The following is a 14,955-nucleotide window of genomic DNA, read 5'->3' as shown; positions in this document are numbered from 1 at the left end:
ATATATGTGAATGTTTCTGTTTCCTGAAGAGCTTAGAACATGGATGCCCAGTGCCACAGTAAAATCCCACACACAAGTCACAAAGTACACACACACACACTCTTGGCACAGGGTCTACTTAACACCTGGGTGATTTTTACAAATGGTGTTTCACTTGTTCTGTGACCATGAGGGATCAAGGACTTGGGAGGGACAAGGCCTCCTTCCTTACCCTTCAATAGCTCACTCTCCATTAGTACTGCTTCCTGCACCATCATCTCCGTAAGCAACTCTGCTCAATATCCCAGAACTTTCAGAAGCCAATTCAAAACTGCCTTGTTTTTAGCTTCTTCCCTCTCTACATACCTTTTGCCCGAGCCACTTGCATCCCTTCATACAACGTCAGCCACGCTACTGCAGGAAACTCCTCTTCAGCTCCTGGCAAAGGTAAAGGGAGCTCGAATTCCACACTACCCATTCTCAAACCTCCCAAGCACGGTTTTCTCCCGTCTGTACCTTCTAATTTTTATTTCATGACATCACTGCATGCCCTTATGTTTCAAGGTTACCTGTCAAGAACCATCCCCTTTTGAGGCAGGGACTCATTTCTTTCGCAGCGCACCAGTCACATCTATGGCACTACAACACAAATAGTAATAATGAAGCCACATGATACCCATGTGCCTTTTCTGAAGAAAGGGTGATTCATATGATGAGGCTGAGCGATGGTGGCACTGGAACACCTCCTCCTCTCCAGCTTTTTAAAAATAAAGTAAATCAAGAGTCACCCTCTGCAGCAATAAACTTGACATGTTTATTAATTAAACTATCACTTAAATAAAAAAAAGTGCATAGAAAATAAACATGTTTAAAAACTCCTTTTTGTTTTTTTACAACTATATACACTTTTATTTTTACATTCAGTCTTTCGCAGAGCTTTCAGCATTGTTTTTTAACTATTAAAGTATTTCCTTCGTCCCTGTGACAGGGAGTTAACACTGATGTACTTTAGACATTTCCTTTTTTCTTTTTTTTTTTCCTTTTTTTTTTTAAAACCAGAAGCTTGGAAGAACACAAGAAAAAAAGAAATAAAAAGATCTGTTATACATGATAAGTTGTCGAGAAATGTATTATTTCTAGAACATAACCTTGCCATTCTAGAGCTTTTTTTTTTTTTTTGAACAATTATTCACCTATCTGTATTTACCAAAGAGACTGTTAAGTTTAATAAAAGAAACACCACAAGTATAGTTCTTGGTTGATAGACAAAGCTACAGTACCTTGTTAAAAAGATACCAGGAAAGCACAGAACACATTTTTCCCTATATGCAGGTGGTACCCCAACATTCATAACCAAAAAAAAAAAAAAATTCCAAAAAACAAAAAAACAAGTTGTACAAGTACTGACTGGTAACATTGAAGGTCAGAAAAATCCTCAAGCAGGGAAACTACGGGCTAAGTATTTCATTTCTGCAGCAAGCTCCTGAATGCGAATGCTGTCACTCTTCAGGCTGAGGTGTCCTGCACTAGTGCCAAGCAAGCCCCCTTCAGTTTACATTTGTTAACCCAGAAGTACACAGCTTGATTATTTTTCCTGCCTTTGTTAGCAACTGTAACACAATCCTTATCTATAGTGTTAAGAGAATTAAAAGCCATGGACCGATACTGAACTAGGCTTCATTACACGGTGCATTACTATATTCGTTCCTATATATATCATATTTATAGTTATAAAAAAAAACTCGCAAATGTGTTGAGTATGGACCAGTAGTATGGGTTTGAATGGCATGATTCTGCACAAAGACCATCTTGCTGAAGAACCTGGTATTGCTTGGAAATGAAAGAAAATGAAATAAAAAGATTATACCCAGCCCTTTGCAATGACCCGCTTTTCCTTTAAAAAAATTGGTTTGTACAAATAAAAATAAATGCCTTAAGGTTTGACTTTTAGTATTTTCAGATATCATGATCTATGTCAGTCCTTATAAAATATACATTCATATACGAGGAAGCTGCATTGTGCTCACTATTAGCCTGGGCAGGACAGGGTTAAAGGGCACATAGGCCTGTGTCTTACAGATGAATCATTGAAAACTTAAATACTAGCTGCCAAGGCTTCTCCCCACCTTCCTTTTATTTGTTTAAAACTGTAAGTGACTGAAAACCTCTGTGCTGGAGATAGACTGGTGAGAACAATGGAAGTGGGGAGCCAAGGGGACCCCTGGCCCAGCCTGTAAGTCAGCACAATTCAGCTTCTCTGGTTTACAGACAGTTTCACTGGCCACAGTGGCTGCTGGTTAAGGCAGCCACAACAGGTATAGCAGCAAAGCATTCAGTGAGCTGGACCTTCTACCAAATTCTAGCCTGATCCATTTGCGCTCTCAGTCCTCACGGTAGAGGAAATTTCTAGTGCCTGGTTCTCAGAGGGACTCAGGTGGTATCTCTCTTCTGTTTTCTCCTTTACTTATTTTTTCCCCCTCTTCTTGATTTTTTTTTCCTAAGGGGGTTTGTGGGAGCAGTGTTTCCTGATCAGAGCTTGCTCTTAGTGTGGATTTCTGGTGAGGACTCAATTTTGCTTATCAAATAGCTGATAGCTACACAGATTTTTGGCAAGAGACAAGAATGGGATTGTTGTCAGCTGCAGAGGCTAATTCTCTGCCAGATTAAGGGATATCAGCAGGAGGGAGAAGGGGGAAAATGATTGAACTAGACCATTCTGAAGTTAAAATTCACCGGTGTGTCCAGCACTGGAACTGTCCCCCAGCACTGCTGCGAAGAGCTGCGTCTAGGGACGCTGAGCTGAGATTGCCCCAGACATGCTTTCTGGCCTCTCAGTGTGTGTGCATTCCCAAACTGTCAGTGCATCAAATCATTTCAGTAACACGTGCAGCTTTGACTTTGATTTTTCCTTTAAAAAAAGTTTTACAAAATAATAATCACACAGTGCAATAAAAAAAGGAAACAGCAATTCCTGACCCTTCTGAGTGCTGCATTTCATTCTCAGGTCAGAGGAAGAGGTCTCTGGGGTTGAATGGCACAGATACATAGTGCTAGAATGTGAGCGCTAGGAGTTATTAGTCAATGCTGTCCAATTTCCATAGGTGGCTGCTGACACTGTTTCATAGCAGCCTTTCAATTTGCTAATTCAGCAAATTGTAGATGGCCTGTCCACAGGGACAGATGAGAGAGGAGTACATTATCATTTTACTGTTCAAAGGAAAAATTCATATGTTTCCAAGTGAGAGGCACTCAGGGCTGAGAAGTGCATTGGTGGGTGCAAATCCCACACCTGTTCCTAACAATGATGGTGAACAAAGGCAGGGCTGTGGTTCTATTGCTTTGCTCAATTTCCACAGGACCAAGTTTCTCTGGCTGAAGAGTTGAGAATTTTCCGAGAATGAAAACCCACTCTGTCTCTTTATCCAGTGAAGCTGCTTTAGAAACACAGTAGTGAGTGATGGGAAGTTGGCTTTCCCTGCTACCAATCACAGTCCTGGGCTTAAGGCCTGGTCTACACTACGGGTTTAGGTCGACTTTAGCAGCGTTAAACCGAATTAAGCCTGGACACGTCCACACAACGAGGCCCTTTCTTTCGACTTAAAGGGCCCTTTATACCGGTTTCTTTACACCACCTCCGACGAGGGGATTAGCGATAAAACCGGCCTTTGCGGGTCGGAATTGGGGTAGTGTGGACGGAATTCGATGTTATTGGCCTCCGGGAGCTATCCCACAGTGCTTCATTGTGACCGCTCTGGACAGCGCTCTCAACTCAGATGCACTGACCAGGTAGACAGGAAAAGACCCGCGAAGGTTTGAATTTCATTTCCTGTTTGCCCAGCGTGGAGAGCACAGGTGACCACGCAGAGCTCATCAGCACAGGTAACCGTCATGGAGTCCTCCCAGGATCGCAAAAGAGCTCCAGCATGGACCGAACGGGAGGTACGAGATCTGCTCGCCATATGGGGAGATGAAGCAGTGATAGCTGAACTCCGTAGCAGTAAAAGAAATGGAAAAGTATTAGAAAAGATCTCCAAGGCCATGAAGGACCGAGGCCATAACAGGGACACACAGCAGTGCCGCGTGAAAATTAAGGAGCTAAGGCAAGCCTACCACAAAGCCAGAGAAGCAAACGGAAGGTCCGGGGCAGAGCCGCAAACTTGCCGCTACTACGCGGAGCTGCATGCGATCCTAGGGGGTGCAGCCACCACTACCCCAACCGTGTGCTATGACTCTCTCACTGGAGAAACACACAGGGAAGACGGTTCGGGGAACGAGGAAGATGACGATGGAGGTACTGTAGGTAGCTCACAGCAGCAAGGAAGCGGAGAAACCGGTTTCCCCAACAGCCAGGATCTGTTTGTTACCCTGGACCTGGAACCAGTAACCTCCGAACTCACCCAAGACCCTCAGGGCACACAGGAGACCTCTGGTGAGTGTACCTTTGTAAATATTTGTAAACATTACACATGGTTTAAAAGCAAGCGTGTTTAATGATTAATTTGCCCTGGCAATCGCGGCCAGTACATCTACTGGAAAAGTCTGTTAACGTGTATGGGGATGGAGCGGAAATCCTCCAGGGACATCTCCAGAAAGCTCTCCTTTATGTACTCCCAAAGCCTTTGCAAAAGGTTTCTGGGGAGGGCTGCCTTATCCCGTCCGCCATGGTAGGACACTTTACCACGCCAGGCCAGTAGCACGTAGTCTGGAATCATTGCATAACAAAGCATGGCAGCGTATGGTCCCGGTGTTTGCTGGCATGCAGACAATATCCATTCCTTGTCTCTCTTTGTTATCCTCAGGAGAGTGATATCATTCACGGTCACCTGGTTGAAATGGGGTGATTTTATTAAGGGGACATTCAGAGGCGCCCGTTCCTGCTCTTCTGAACAGAAATGTTCCCCGCTGTTAACCATGCGGTGGAGGGGAGGGGTGAAGTGATCATCCCAGAGAATCGTGTGTGTGTGTGTGTGTGGGGGGGTGGTTTTCTTGTGTTTGTGCCGCATGTTAACCGGGAAACTGCAGCCCCCTCCTTTTACATTGAAACCCCATTTTAAATGGACAACCCAATTCATCCTTGAGATGGGAAATGCGCTGCTGTTTGCAACCTTTCCCGCATGTTAAGAAGGTTAAATAAGCCAAAACACTGTGGCCTACGATGGCTGCCTGCAAGCCGAAATATGCGACCTTGTAATGAAAGAGTGTACCCATTGTTCCCTAAAATGTGTCTTTTTTAACCACCTCTCCCTTCTCCTCCACCAGCTGCAAATGTTTCTCCTTCGCAGAGGCTCGTGAACATTAGAAAGAGAAAACGTAAGACGAGGGACAAGATGTTCACGGAGCTGCAGATGTCCTCCCACGCTGATAGAGCACAGCAGAATGCGTGGAGGCAGTCAATGTCGGAGATGAGAAAAGTCCAACATGAACGAGAGGAGAGGTGGCGGGCTGAAGACGATAGGTGGCGTCAGCTTGCAGACAGACGGCAAGAGGCAATGCTCCGTCTGCTGGAGCATCAAAGTGATATGCTCGAGCGTATGGTTGAGTTGCAGGAAAGGCAGCAGGAGCAGAGACCGCCGCTACAGCCCCTGTGTAACCAACAGCCCTCCTCCCCAAGTTCCATAGCCTCGTCACCCAGACGCCCAAGAACACGGTGGGGGGGCCTCCGTCCACCCAGTCACTCCACCCCAGATGATCGCCCAAGCATCAGAAGGCTGGGCTTCAATAAGAGTTAAAGTTTTAAAATGCAGTGTGTCCTTTTCCATCCCTCCTCCCCCACCCATCCCTGCTACCTTGGCAATTATCCCCCTACCTCTGTAAGGAACTAATAAAGAATGCATGAATGTGAAAAAACAATGACTTTATTGCCTCTGCAAGCGGGAGGGGAGGGAAGGGTGGGGTGGGGTGGTTGGTTTACAGGGAAGTAGAGTGAACCGGGTCGGGGGGGGGGTTGGAGGGTTCATCAAGGAGAAACAAACAGAAGTTTCACACAGTAGCCTGGCCAGTCACAAAACTCGTTTTCAAAGCTTCTCTGATGCGCACCGCGCCCTGCTGTGCTCCTCTAACCGCCCTGGTGTCTGGCTGCGCGTAATCAGCGGCCAGGCGAGTTGCCTCAACCTCCCACCCCGCCATAAATGTCTCCCCCTTACTCTCACAGATATTGTGGAGCGCACAGCAAGCAGCAATAACAATGGGGATATTCTTTTCGCTGAGGTCTGAGCGAGTCAGTAAGCTGCGCCAGCGCGCTTTTAAACGTCCAAATGCACATTCCACCACCATTCGGCACTTGCTCAGCCTGTAGTTGAACAGGTCCTGACTCCTGTCCAGGCTGCCTGTGTATGGCTTCATGAGCCATGGCATTAAGGGGTAGGCTGGGTCCCCAAGGATCACGATAGGCATTTCAACATCCCCAATGGTCACTTTCTGGTCCGGGAAGAAAGTCCCTTCCTCCAGCTTTCGAAACAGAGCAGAGTTCCTGAAGACGCGAGCATCATGTACCTTTCCCGGCCATCCCACGTTGATGTTGGTGAAACGTCCCTTGTGATCCACCAGGGCTTGCAGCAGCATTGAAAAGTACCCCTTGCGGTTTATGTAGTCGGTGGCTTGGTGCTCCGGTGACAAGATAGGGATATGGGTTCCGTCTATGGCCCCGCCACAGTTTGGGAATCCCATTTCAGCAAAACCATCCACTATTGACTGCACGTTGCCCAGAGTCACTACCCTTGCTATCACCAGGTCTTTCATTGCCCTGGCAAATTGGATCACAGCAGCCCCCACAGTAGATTTGCCCACTCCAAATTGATTCCCGACTGACCGGTAGCTGTCTGGCGTTGCAAGCTTCCACAGGGCTATTGCCACTCGCTTCTCAACTGTGAGGGCTGCTCTCATCTTGGTATCCTGGCGTTTCAGGGCAGGGGAAAGCAAGTCACAAAGTTCCATGAAAGTGCCCTTACGCATGCGAAAGTTTCGCAGCCACTGGGAATCGTCCCATACCTGCAGCACGATGCGGTCCCACCAGTCTGTGCTTGTTTCCCGGGCCCAGAATCGGCGTTCCACGGTATCAACCTGCCCCAGTAACACCATGATTTCCACATTGCTGGGGCCTGTGCCTTGTGAGAGGTCTATGGCCATGTCAATTTCCTCATCACTCTCGTCGCCGCGCTGCAATCGCCTCCTCGCCTGGTCCGGGTTTCGCCTTGGCGTGTTCTGGCTCTGCATGTACTCCAGGACAATGCGCGTGGTGTTCATAGTGCTCATAATTGCCGCGGTGATCTGAGCGGGCTCCATGATCCCAGTGCTAGCTATGGCGCCTGGTCAGAAAAAAGGCGCGAAAGTAGTATCTGATGGACCAGGAGAAGGAGGGCGGGAGGGAGGGAGGGCCGAGTGACGACATGGCGTACAGGAACAGGGAGAAACACAAACAACTGTCACACAGAATGGTCCCCCCAAAGATTAAACTGGAAACCCTGGGCTTAGCAGGCCGTTGATTTCACGGAGGAAGGGGAAGCAAATGAACACAGAACAAATCTATTTTTTACATCTTAAGGTGGCAGCCGACGCTGCAGCATGAGTGACAGCCATACCAGTATGATGACGATGGGTACCAATCATAATATACCATCATCTGCCAAAAGGCAAGGGGCTGCTGCTGTGTAGCAATGCAGCCCCACGTCTGCCAGCCCCACGTCCGCCAGCACCCAGCATCGCCCTCGGCCTCTTCTGGGTGCTTAGCAGACAATATTGGGCAATTGGCAGAAAATAGTATATTATGACTGGTAACCGTCATCATCGAAACAGTAGCATGTCTGCCCAGGTGGCCATGATTGACAGCCATACCAGTACGACGACGACGGGTACCAGTCATAATATACCATCGCCTGCAAGGGGCTGGTGCAATGCAGCACTACGGCTGCCAGCCCCACGGCTATCACTCATGCTACACCGTCTACCGCCAAAAGGCAGTTAGCAGCTGCTGCTGTGTAGCAATGCAGTCCCACGTCTGCCGGCACCCAGAGGACATATGGTGACGGTGAGCTCAGCTGAGCTGAGCGGGCTCCATGCTTGCCGTGGTATGTTGTCTGCACAGGTAACCCAGGTAAAAAGGCGCGAATCTATTGTCTGCCGTTGCTGTGACGAGGGGGGAGGGGCCTGACGACATGTACCCAGAACCGCCCGCGACACTGTTTTGCATCATCCGGGCATTGGGATCTCAACCCAGAATTCAAAGAAAAGGCGCGAACCGCTTCTCGGCTCGAGCTGTGGCGCAAACGTAGTATCTGACGGCCTAGGGGAAGGAGGGAGGGGGGCCGAGTGACGACATGGCGTACAGGCACAGGGAATTAAAATAAAGAACGGTGGCTGTGCATCAGGGAGAGACACAAACAACTGTCACAGACTGGTCCCCCCCAAAGATTAAACTGAAAACCCTGTTGACGGAGGGAGGGGGAAGCAAATGAATACAGAGAAAATCTATTTTTTACATCTTAAGACGACGGTGCAGCGTGACTGATAGCCCTCGGCATCTTTCTGGGTGCTTGGCAGCAAATACTGGGCGGTGTATGACGATGGTCTTCAGGCCTATTGCACGAGCTGCTGCTCAGGGAAGACTCTGCTAACGTGCGATGACCCGACTTGTAATAGGCCGGCTAACAGTCATAATACACCATTTACTGCCAAAAGGCAAGCCCCACGGCTGCCAGCACCCAGATCGCCGATGAAGGCTACCAGTCTACTGCACCGTCTACCGCCAAAAGGCAGTTAGCAGCTGCTGCTGTGTAGCAATGCAGTCCCACGTCTGCCGGCACCCAGAGGACATATGGTGATGGTGAGCTCAGCTGTGCTGAGCGGGCTCCATGTTGTCTGCACAGGTAACCCAGGTAACCCAGATAAAAAGGCGCGAATCTATTGTCTGCCGTTGCTGTGACGGGGGAGGGAGGGGCCTGACGACATGTACCCAGAACCGCCCGCGACACTGTTTTGCATCATCCGGGCATTGGGATCTCAACCCAGAATTCCAAGGGGCGGCAGAGACTGCGGGAACTATGGGATAGCTGTGGGATAGCTACCCATAGTGCAATGCTCCGGAAGTCGACGCTAGCCTCGTACTGTGGACGCGGTCTGCCGACTAGAGCACCTAGAGCATTTTATTGTGTGGACATACACAATCGGCTGTATACAACCGATTTCAATAAAACCGGCTTCTATAAATTCGAACTAATTTCGTAGTGTAGACATACCCTAAGTTAATGTGATCTCTCCAGAGATGCAGGGACCACTCACGCTCAGTAAGTATCCTGGCAGGATCAGTGAATTACTGAGGAGGACATGTCTGCTCTGCAAGATTCAAATAGGAAGAGCAAGGTGGAAAAATTCGTATTTCCTGCCATATTCCTAATTCTGAGCTCTGAACAAACTAATGGAAAAAAGTAAAGATAGCGATTATTACCCCCTCTCCTTCACCTTTCTATAAACAGAACAGTGGCATGTGTCAAGGCAGAATCATGCCTCTTTCTGCCCAGCGGTAGGAAAACTGTACCAAAAAATGTTAACACAGATGTTCAAATAAAGTTCCACTGAGTCAAACTCCTCCTGAGTTGGGTGATTGTTCCCCATGCCCTCTCCCTTGACAAATCAATATAATTAAGGTTCAGTCAAAGCTTCCAGGAAACAGTTACTTAAGTCAACAAGGCAGAACAAGATTAAAAGTAAAATAAAAATAAAAGTATCCCCCTCTCAGGAGGAAGGATCAGACTATGTCCAGCCAGATATTTCCTATAACCATCCTATGAAAATAAAAAAATTATTAAAAACAGATTATCTTAAATTAGGATAATACCACTGTTTAAAAATAGCCTTGTCATAAGTGCTTTTCCCTATGAAGTGCTTCTCATAGAAAAATATACAAAATATATTTACATTTATAAAACCTTAAATACTACACTGTAAACAGAACAGAGTAAAATCCAATCACTTAATTTAACAGGGTTGGGGCTTTTTTTTTTTTTTTTTTTTTTTCTTTTTCCTCTTTTGGATCCAAAAGGGGGGAAAGTTATCCCGCTTGAACCAGGACTAGTGTCATTCTGTTTTGCTTTTTAAATGGATTTACTATTTCACTCAGGTGGGTTTAATTGTGGCAGTTGCAAACTGGTTTCCTAAACACATTTTTAAATGCTACAAGGAGTATGCTCAGACTGTTAGTGTTTGGCCTTGCATGTCTACTGAGCTTTTAAAACCCCCTTTTGGTGCCTATTCCTATGTCTTACAAGGAAGATTGACGTAACCGTAACCTAGAAATGGATCTAGAGAGAGGGATGTGCTTAGAGAAATCACTCATTTGTCTGATTCATTTATCCTACTACATTATTTAAACCACGTGAGCAGAGCTTCTCCAGCTGCAATCTCTGCAAACCGCCTTTGCTGGTTTCTGTCTGGGAGCACAGGCTGGCTATCAGAGCTGCTCTCCATTTCGGACAGTTGCAGGTCCTGCTTCTCAGCTCATGGATCTCCATTGCTTGGGCAGGTCAGAGGTAGGAAGCAGATCTCTCCCTAGACCAAAGAAGAGTGCCGATTTCTGACGGCAGAAACATGGGAGAAGAGTTGTTCCTACTCTACAAAGGACTTAATTACTGAAACAAGGCCTTTGCTGACAAGGATTTCCACTTTGGGTTGTAAATCCTGAAGAGTGAATCACTGTAATCAGTTGGCATAAACCCAACACAGCCCCTTCCTTTACTAAAATAGCTAGGAACTCTCTCATACAAAAACAGGAATTTCAGAGGAAAATGCTACTGAAACCCTTTTCAGTTCACTTACAGGCTGCTGTAGGTTACCCTAGTCTTATTTACTCTTCCCAGGCCCCAATAAAGGACAGACCAACCAAGAGAAATGCACTGGGGCCACCTATGGCTGCTCTAAGAAGTCTGATAAGACCCAGCCTGCTCACAAATAGTGTTTTGGAAATGCATGGTGGAAGGAACCAGACACTCAGAACATCCTTCATGGAGCTGGTTGATGGGATACAGTCTCTCTCCTGAGGAAAAGCTCAGTCAAGTACTGTGCTTTTTTAAATTATGACACAGCAAGCGACGGAAACTGCAAACCCCACATTGCCGTTCCTGGCAAAGCTGGTCACAGAGTCCTGACAAACCAGAAACAACAAAGGACAAAATCTGAGGCCTCTACCCACATATGGGTTTTGGTCTGTTTTGCCTCATCCATCCACCCTTCCCCCTCTCCCGCTCACTATCCCACAATGACAAATACAGGAGGAGGGGGGGGGACGGGGACAAGGAGGAAAGGGGGGGGGGGGGAGTGGAAAAAGTATAACAATCATATTGAGGATCTTCTCTGATCATCCGTGTCTTTCACAAAGGATAAGTGTGCGCATGTGAGACATGAAGATGTGGACTCTGGCGGAGAAGCGCAGCCATCACTTACGTCCCTGAGCCCCCGTCAATCTTCATTTCCGTCTCTGTCCTCCCCTCTCCCCCCAAAAGGCGGGAAGGAAATGCATTGTAACTTTGGTTCGCCCCAGGCCCTTCGGGGCTCACTCACAGCTCATGAAAGTTTTAGTTTAAGAATTTCCTGCACTTCTTGGCGCCACAGTTACAAGGCAGTTTGTTGCTGGCGTCTTCAATGGGGAATTTGTAGTCATACGTGAGTTCCTCCCCGCGGTAGATTTTGCGCATGGCGAAGATGACAATGTGTTTCTGGCCATCAATGTTGATTACACGGGAGTAACAGTTGGGCTCACATGAGTGGTTGATGAAGCGGGCTGCATTTCCGTGCATAGTGGCATCTACCACTTCGGAGTCATCAATGCGGAACATGTAGCAGCCAATCCCCTGGGCATGGAGGAAAGAAAGGCATTTAGAGTTCAGGGAAGCCAAGAGTCCCTCTCCCCTGCCTGGAGTTTCAGGAGATTGTTTATTACCATAACTAAACAAGAGAAATCAAAATGTAGTTGGTGTGGAACCATGATCTCCTTAGAATCCTGCAGCCACTCTTCAGTTATAAGGTACTTGCTTGAGCCATTTTATCCTCATACCTTTTGAATCCACAGTGCTGATGCAGGGCTCAAATATTTCCTAAGCCCTTGGAGGAAGCAAAGGAAGTGATGCTAGAGCTCCAGTCAGTGCTGGAAAAACTGGGAAGTCTAGAACCCCAAACTACAGAGTTCAGGTGCAATTTTCACGCCTATTGCACGATACATTTACTTGACTCCCTTTAACCCATCCTTGCACCCACACAGACATATCTATGCCCCTTGCAATCCCCACAGACCCAGTCTGGCCAGGCTCGGGGCCCATTCTCTACAAACTGCTGCTGGAGGTCATAACACTGCATTGCTACTGGAAGTCACTAGTTTTAAAGTCACCACAAACATGTTTTGGCTCTGTCCGAAAGCACTTGGGATGTCACAATGTGAAACTTCTCTCTTTTTCATAATTATTTTCAGTTCAACATTATTCTGCAAATGTCTACGTCAACACAAACAGAAAAGAGTCTTCAAGAAGAAATTGCTGATATGTATAGGAGAAGTTGCCAACAATGGGCATTTAATTCAGGCCTTCTCCAAAGCAAACACACATCAGAATGTAAAATTTGTTTGGCCTCTACATTTTATGTTGTCAGACGAATTATCTAGTGGTTTGAGCACAGGAATGGCAGCCAGAAACTCTTCCGTTCTAATCTTGGCTATGACACCAATCCCCTCTCTGAACTGGGGCAAACAGCTTAGCTCCTCTGCCTTCATTTCCCCATCTATACTCCTTATCCCACAGAGGGTTGTGAGGATCAGCTGTTTGTACAGTACACTGAAGATTATTAGCACTTACATAGTACTCCTATTTTAAAGGACTCCACACATTAGGGCATATATTTTTTCCATAGTTACACAGGGTTTCAGTTCCATAACCCCTGTGAAAGACAATTATCAGTTTCCTCTTGGGAATGCCCCCTTCAGCTCGCCAACCAGAGAAAAGTGCTGTGAATGGGTTTAATTGTGCCTTTTACAAACGTTGATGAAAGCCACAGAACTCACCTTGCTGTCATAATACTTCTCTCGTTTGTCAGTGAGGATGGAGCGAATAACATTGCCTGAATATTCAATCACCATCTCACCTGCATCAATGTTCCTTTTGCAGAATAGGCCCCGGCCATGGATGGGAGACCTAGTAACAAGGTAAGAGAATAGATCAACCAATGCAACTGGACCACGTTGTATCAACTGAAGATCAGAAAACCTTAGCACACAGGCTAACTCTTCATCAACGGGACGAAGGGTTTGACTCTCCTCACTGGGTTTTTATCATATGCAAGTAACCTAAACCTTTTTAGCTTCCCTTCCCACCCCAGAAATAAACGCCTGAGCTATCACCAAGGTGAGCTGGCAGGAATAAGTGGTTTGTTCTGAGGATCAGCTTTGTAAAGATTTGACCTGAAAACAAAGAAAGGGAAGAGACGAAGGGGGAGAGAGAACTCTTTCCCTTCAACGTTCCAGTCGGACTTTAGAAAGGGTTTTCAATTTTTAATCACCTTCTGCCCTAGACAGAGTTAAAGCACCAGAGTAAAACCATACCTGTAGACACCAACTGCCTCCTTGGAGGTCTTCTTCAAGTGTCGGAATCGCATGGGCATTGGCAGATCCATACTAGTTGCCCTCCTAGAACAAAGAGACACTGCTAAGTGATCACCTTTATTCGAGAGCCCATGCCAAGCGTTAGTCGGTATAGTTTCAAAAATACTAACATTTAGTCACTGTGACACTGCAGCCCAATGCCCACTGAGAAAGCAACCAAGTTTAATACAGTGTATTTTTCTATAAATATTATATTATAAAGCTGTTCTTAATTCAACCTCAGATCTCAGACAAACTCCTTACTGCTAACCAGCTCTCCTCTTTTGCAAATTTAATATAAGTAAAGTAAACTTTTTTGCCTTATTCTCCCAGAATGCTGATCAGAACATCCTGCAGTAGCATGAAAACAGATTAGAGAGGGGCTGGCCATGTTCAGTAGCCAGCTCCCCTGCTAATGCAGGATTGTCCTCTACAATCTATTTTCTAGTGTTTTGTACATTTAAAGTTGTAACACCACACCTCCAGGTGCAATAGACAAGACCAAAATATTTGGCTTTTCTTCTTAGTACCCTCCCCTTTTCCCTTTTGGAGACATAAATCCAGTTGCATACCGAGCAGACTTCAGCTGCACTTCCTCCTCTTCCTCATCATTGGGGTTGTATTCTGGTGGCTGTCGGTGTTTAGAAGCCAGGAAATTGAACATATCAAATGCTGACTTCCTGGAGGGCAAAGAACATGTGTATTACTGGCAAAGTTAGTTTTCAACAATATCTTGGCTGCAGCAAGGGCTATGTGTGTCGGTTACTCTATCACTTCTCTGGCCTAACTTTCATTTCCTTCTCAGTGATTCATGCTCACCTCAGGTGCTGATCAAAGCTGTGTAAGGCAGCAACATCAAATAAACAATCTTTAGGATTGTGAATGGAAGTGGTAAAGTGGGCAGTCTTATTAATTTCAATTTCCTACTGCTTGGCAAAGCTAAGAGCAACAGAAGAAGTACTAGAGCTGCATGCAGACTCAGGAATATACAGGCCATCAGTTTACATTTGGAAGATACCATTAACCTATAATCTTGTTTTTAGTTTAAAGCTTAAATTTTGTAGAAGTTTACAGTTTATTCCCCCTCACTTGCAAGGGAAAGTCTCTTACGCTGGCTAGTAGACAGGTCAAGTCCCGCCCATCAGAAAGCTCACACTTACCTGAGGTGGACTTCAGCCCTAGCAGAGCCATGGGGATTCAATGGGGGTTCATTGGTCTCCTCTGGTTTGTGGAACCTAAATTTATAATTGTGGCAATGCTTTGCTCCATAAAGCTGCTCAATCAGGAACACAACAGCGTCATGGATAATCCCCAGCATCCTCAAACCATTCACACCTAGAACAAGGACAAAAGGAAATGGTAAG

At 46.4% G+C, this 14,955-nt stretch overlaps 1 protein-coding gene across 2 annotated transcripts in view; it reads right to left on the bottom strand.

Annotated features, from left to right (window-relative positions):
- Nucleotides 1-855: 855 nt before the first annotated feature.
- The window catches only part of KMT2A (lysine methyltransferase 2A), a 57,512-nt gene continuing 43,412 nt past the window's right edge, over nt 856-14,955 (bottom strand). Inside the window, exons 31-36 of one of the 2 annotated variants that reach the window (XM_034754752.1) lie at nt 14,752-14,926; nt 14,164-14,271; nt 13,553-13,636; nt 13,016-13,145; nt 9,210-11,816; nt 856-3,477 (exon numbers count right to left, since the gene is read on the bottom strand). In XM_034754752.1, the coding sequence (XP_034610643.1) occupies nt 11,541-11,816; nt 13,016-13,145; nt 13,553-13,636; nt 14,164-14,271; nt 14,752-14,926 (773 nt within the window). In that variant the 3' untranslated portion in view covers nt 856-3,477; nt 9,210-11,540. The remainder of the gene's footprint in view (nt 3,478-9,209; nt 11,817-13,015; nt 13,146-13,552; nt 13,637-14,163; nt 14,272-14,751; nt 14,927-14,955) is intronic. The other variant, XM_034754753.1, reaches the window with a different exon arrangement.

Source organism: Trachemys scripta, chromosome 21 (genome assembly GCF_013100865.1).
Source record: "Trachemys scripta elegans isolate TJP31775 chromosome 21, CAS_Tse_1.0, whole genome shotgun sequence".
Classification (NCBI taxonomy): Eukaryota; Metazoa; Chordata; order Testudines; family Emydidae; genus Trachemys; species Trachemys scripta.
The sequence above is the reverse complement of the archived record's forward strand: the minus strand, read 5'-3'. Positions and strand labels throughout refer to the sequence as shown.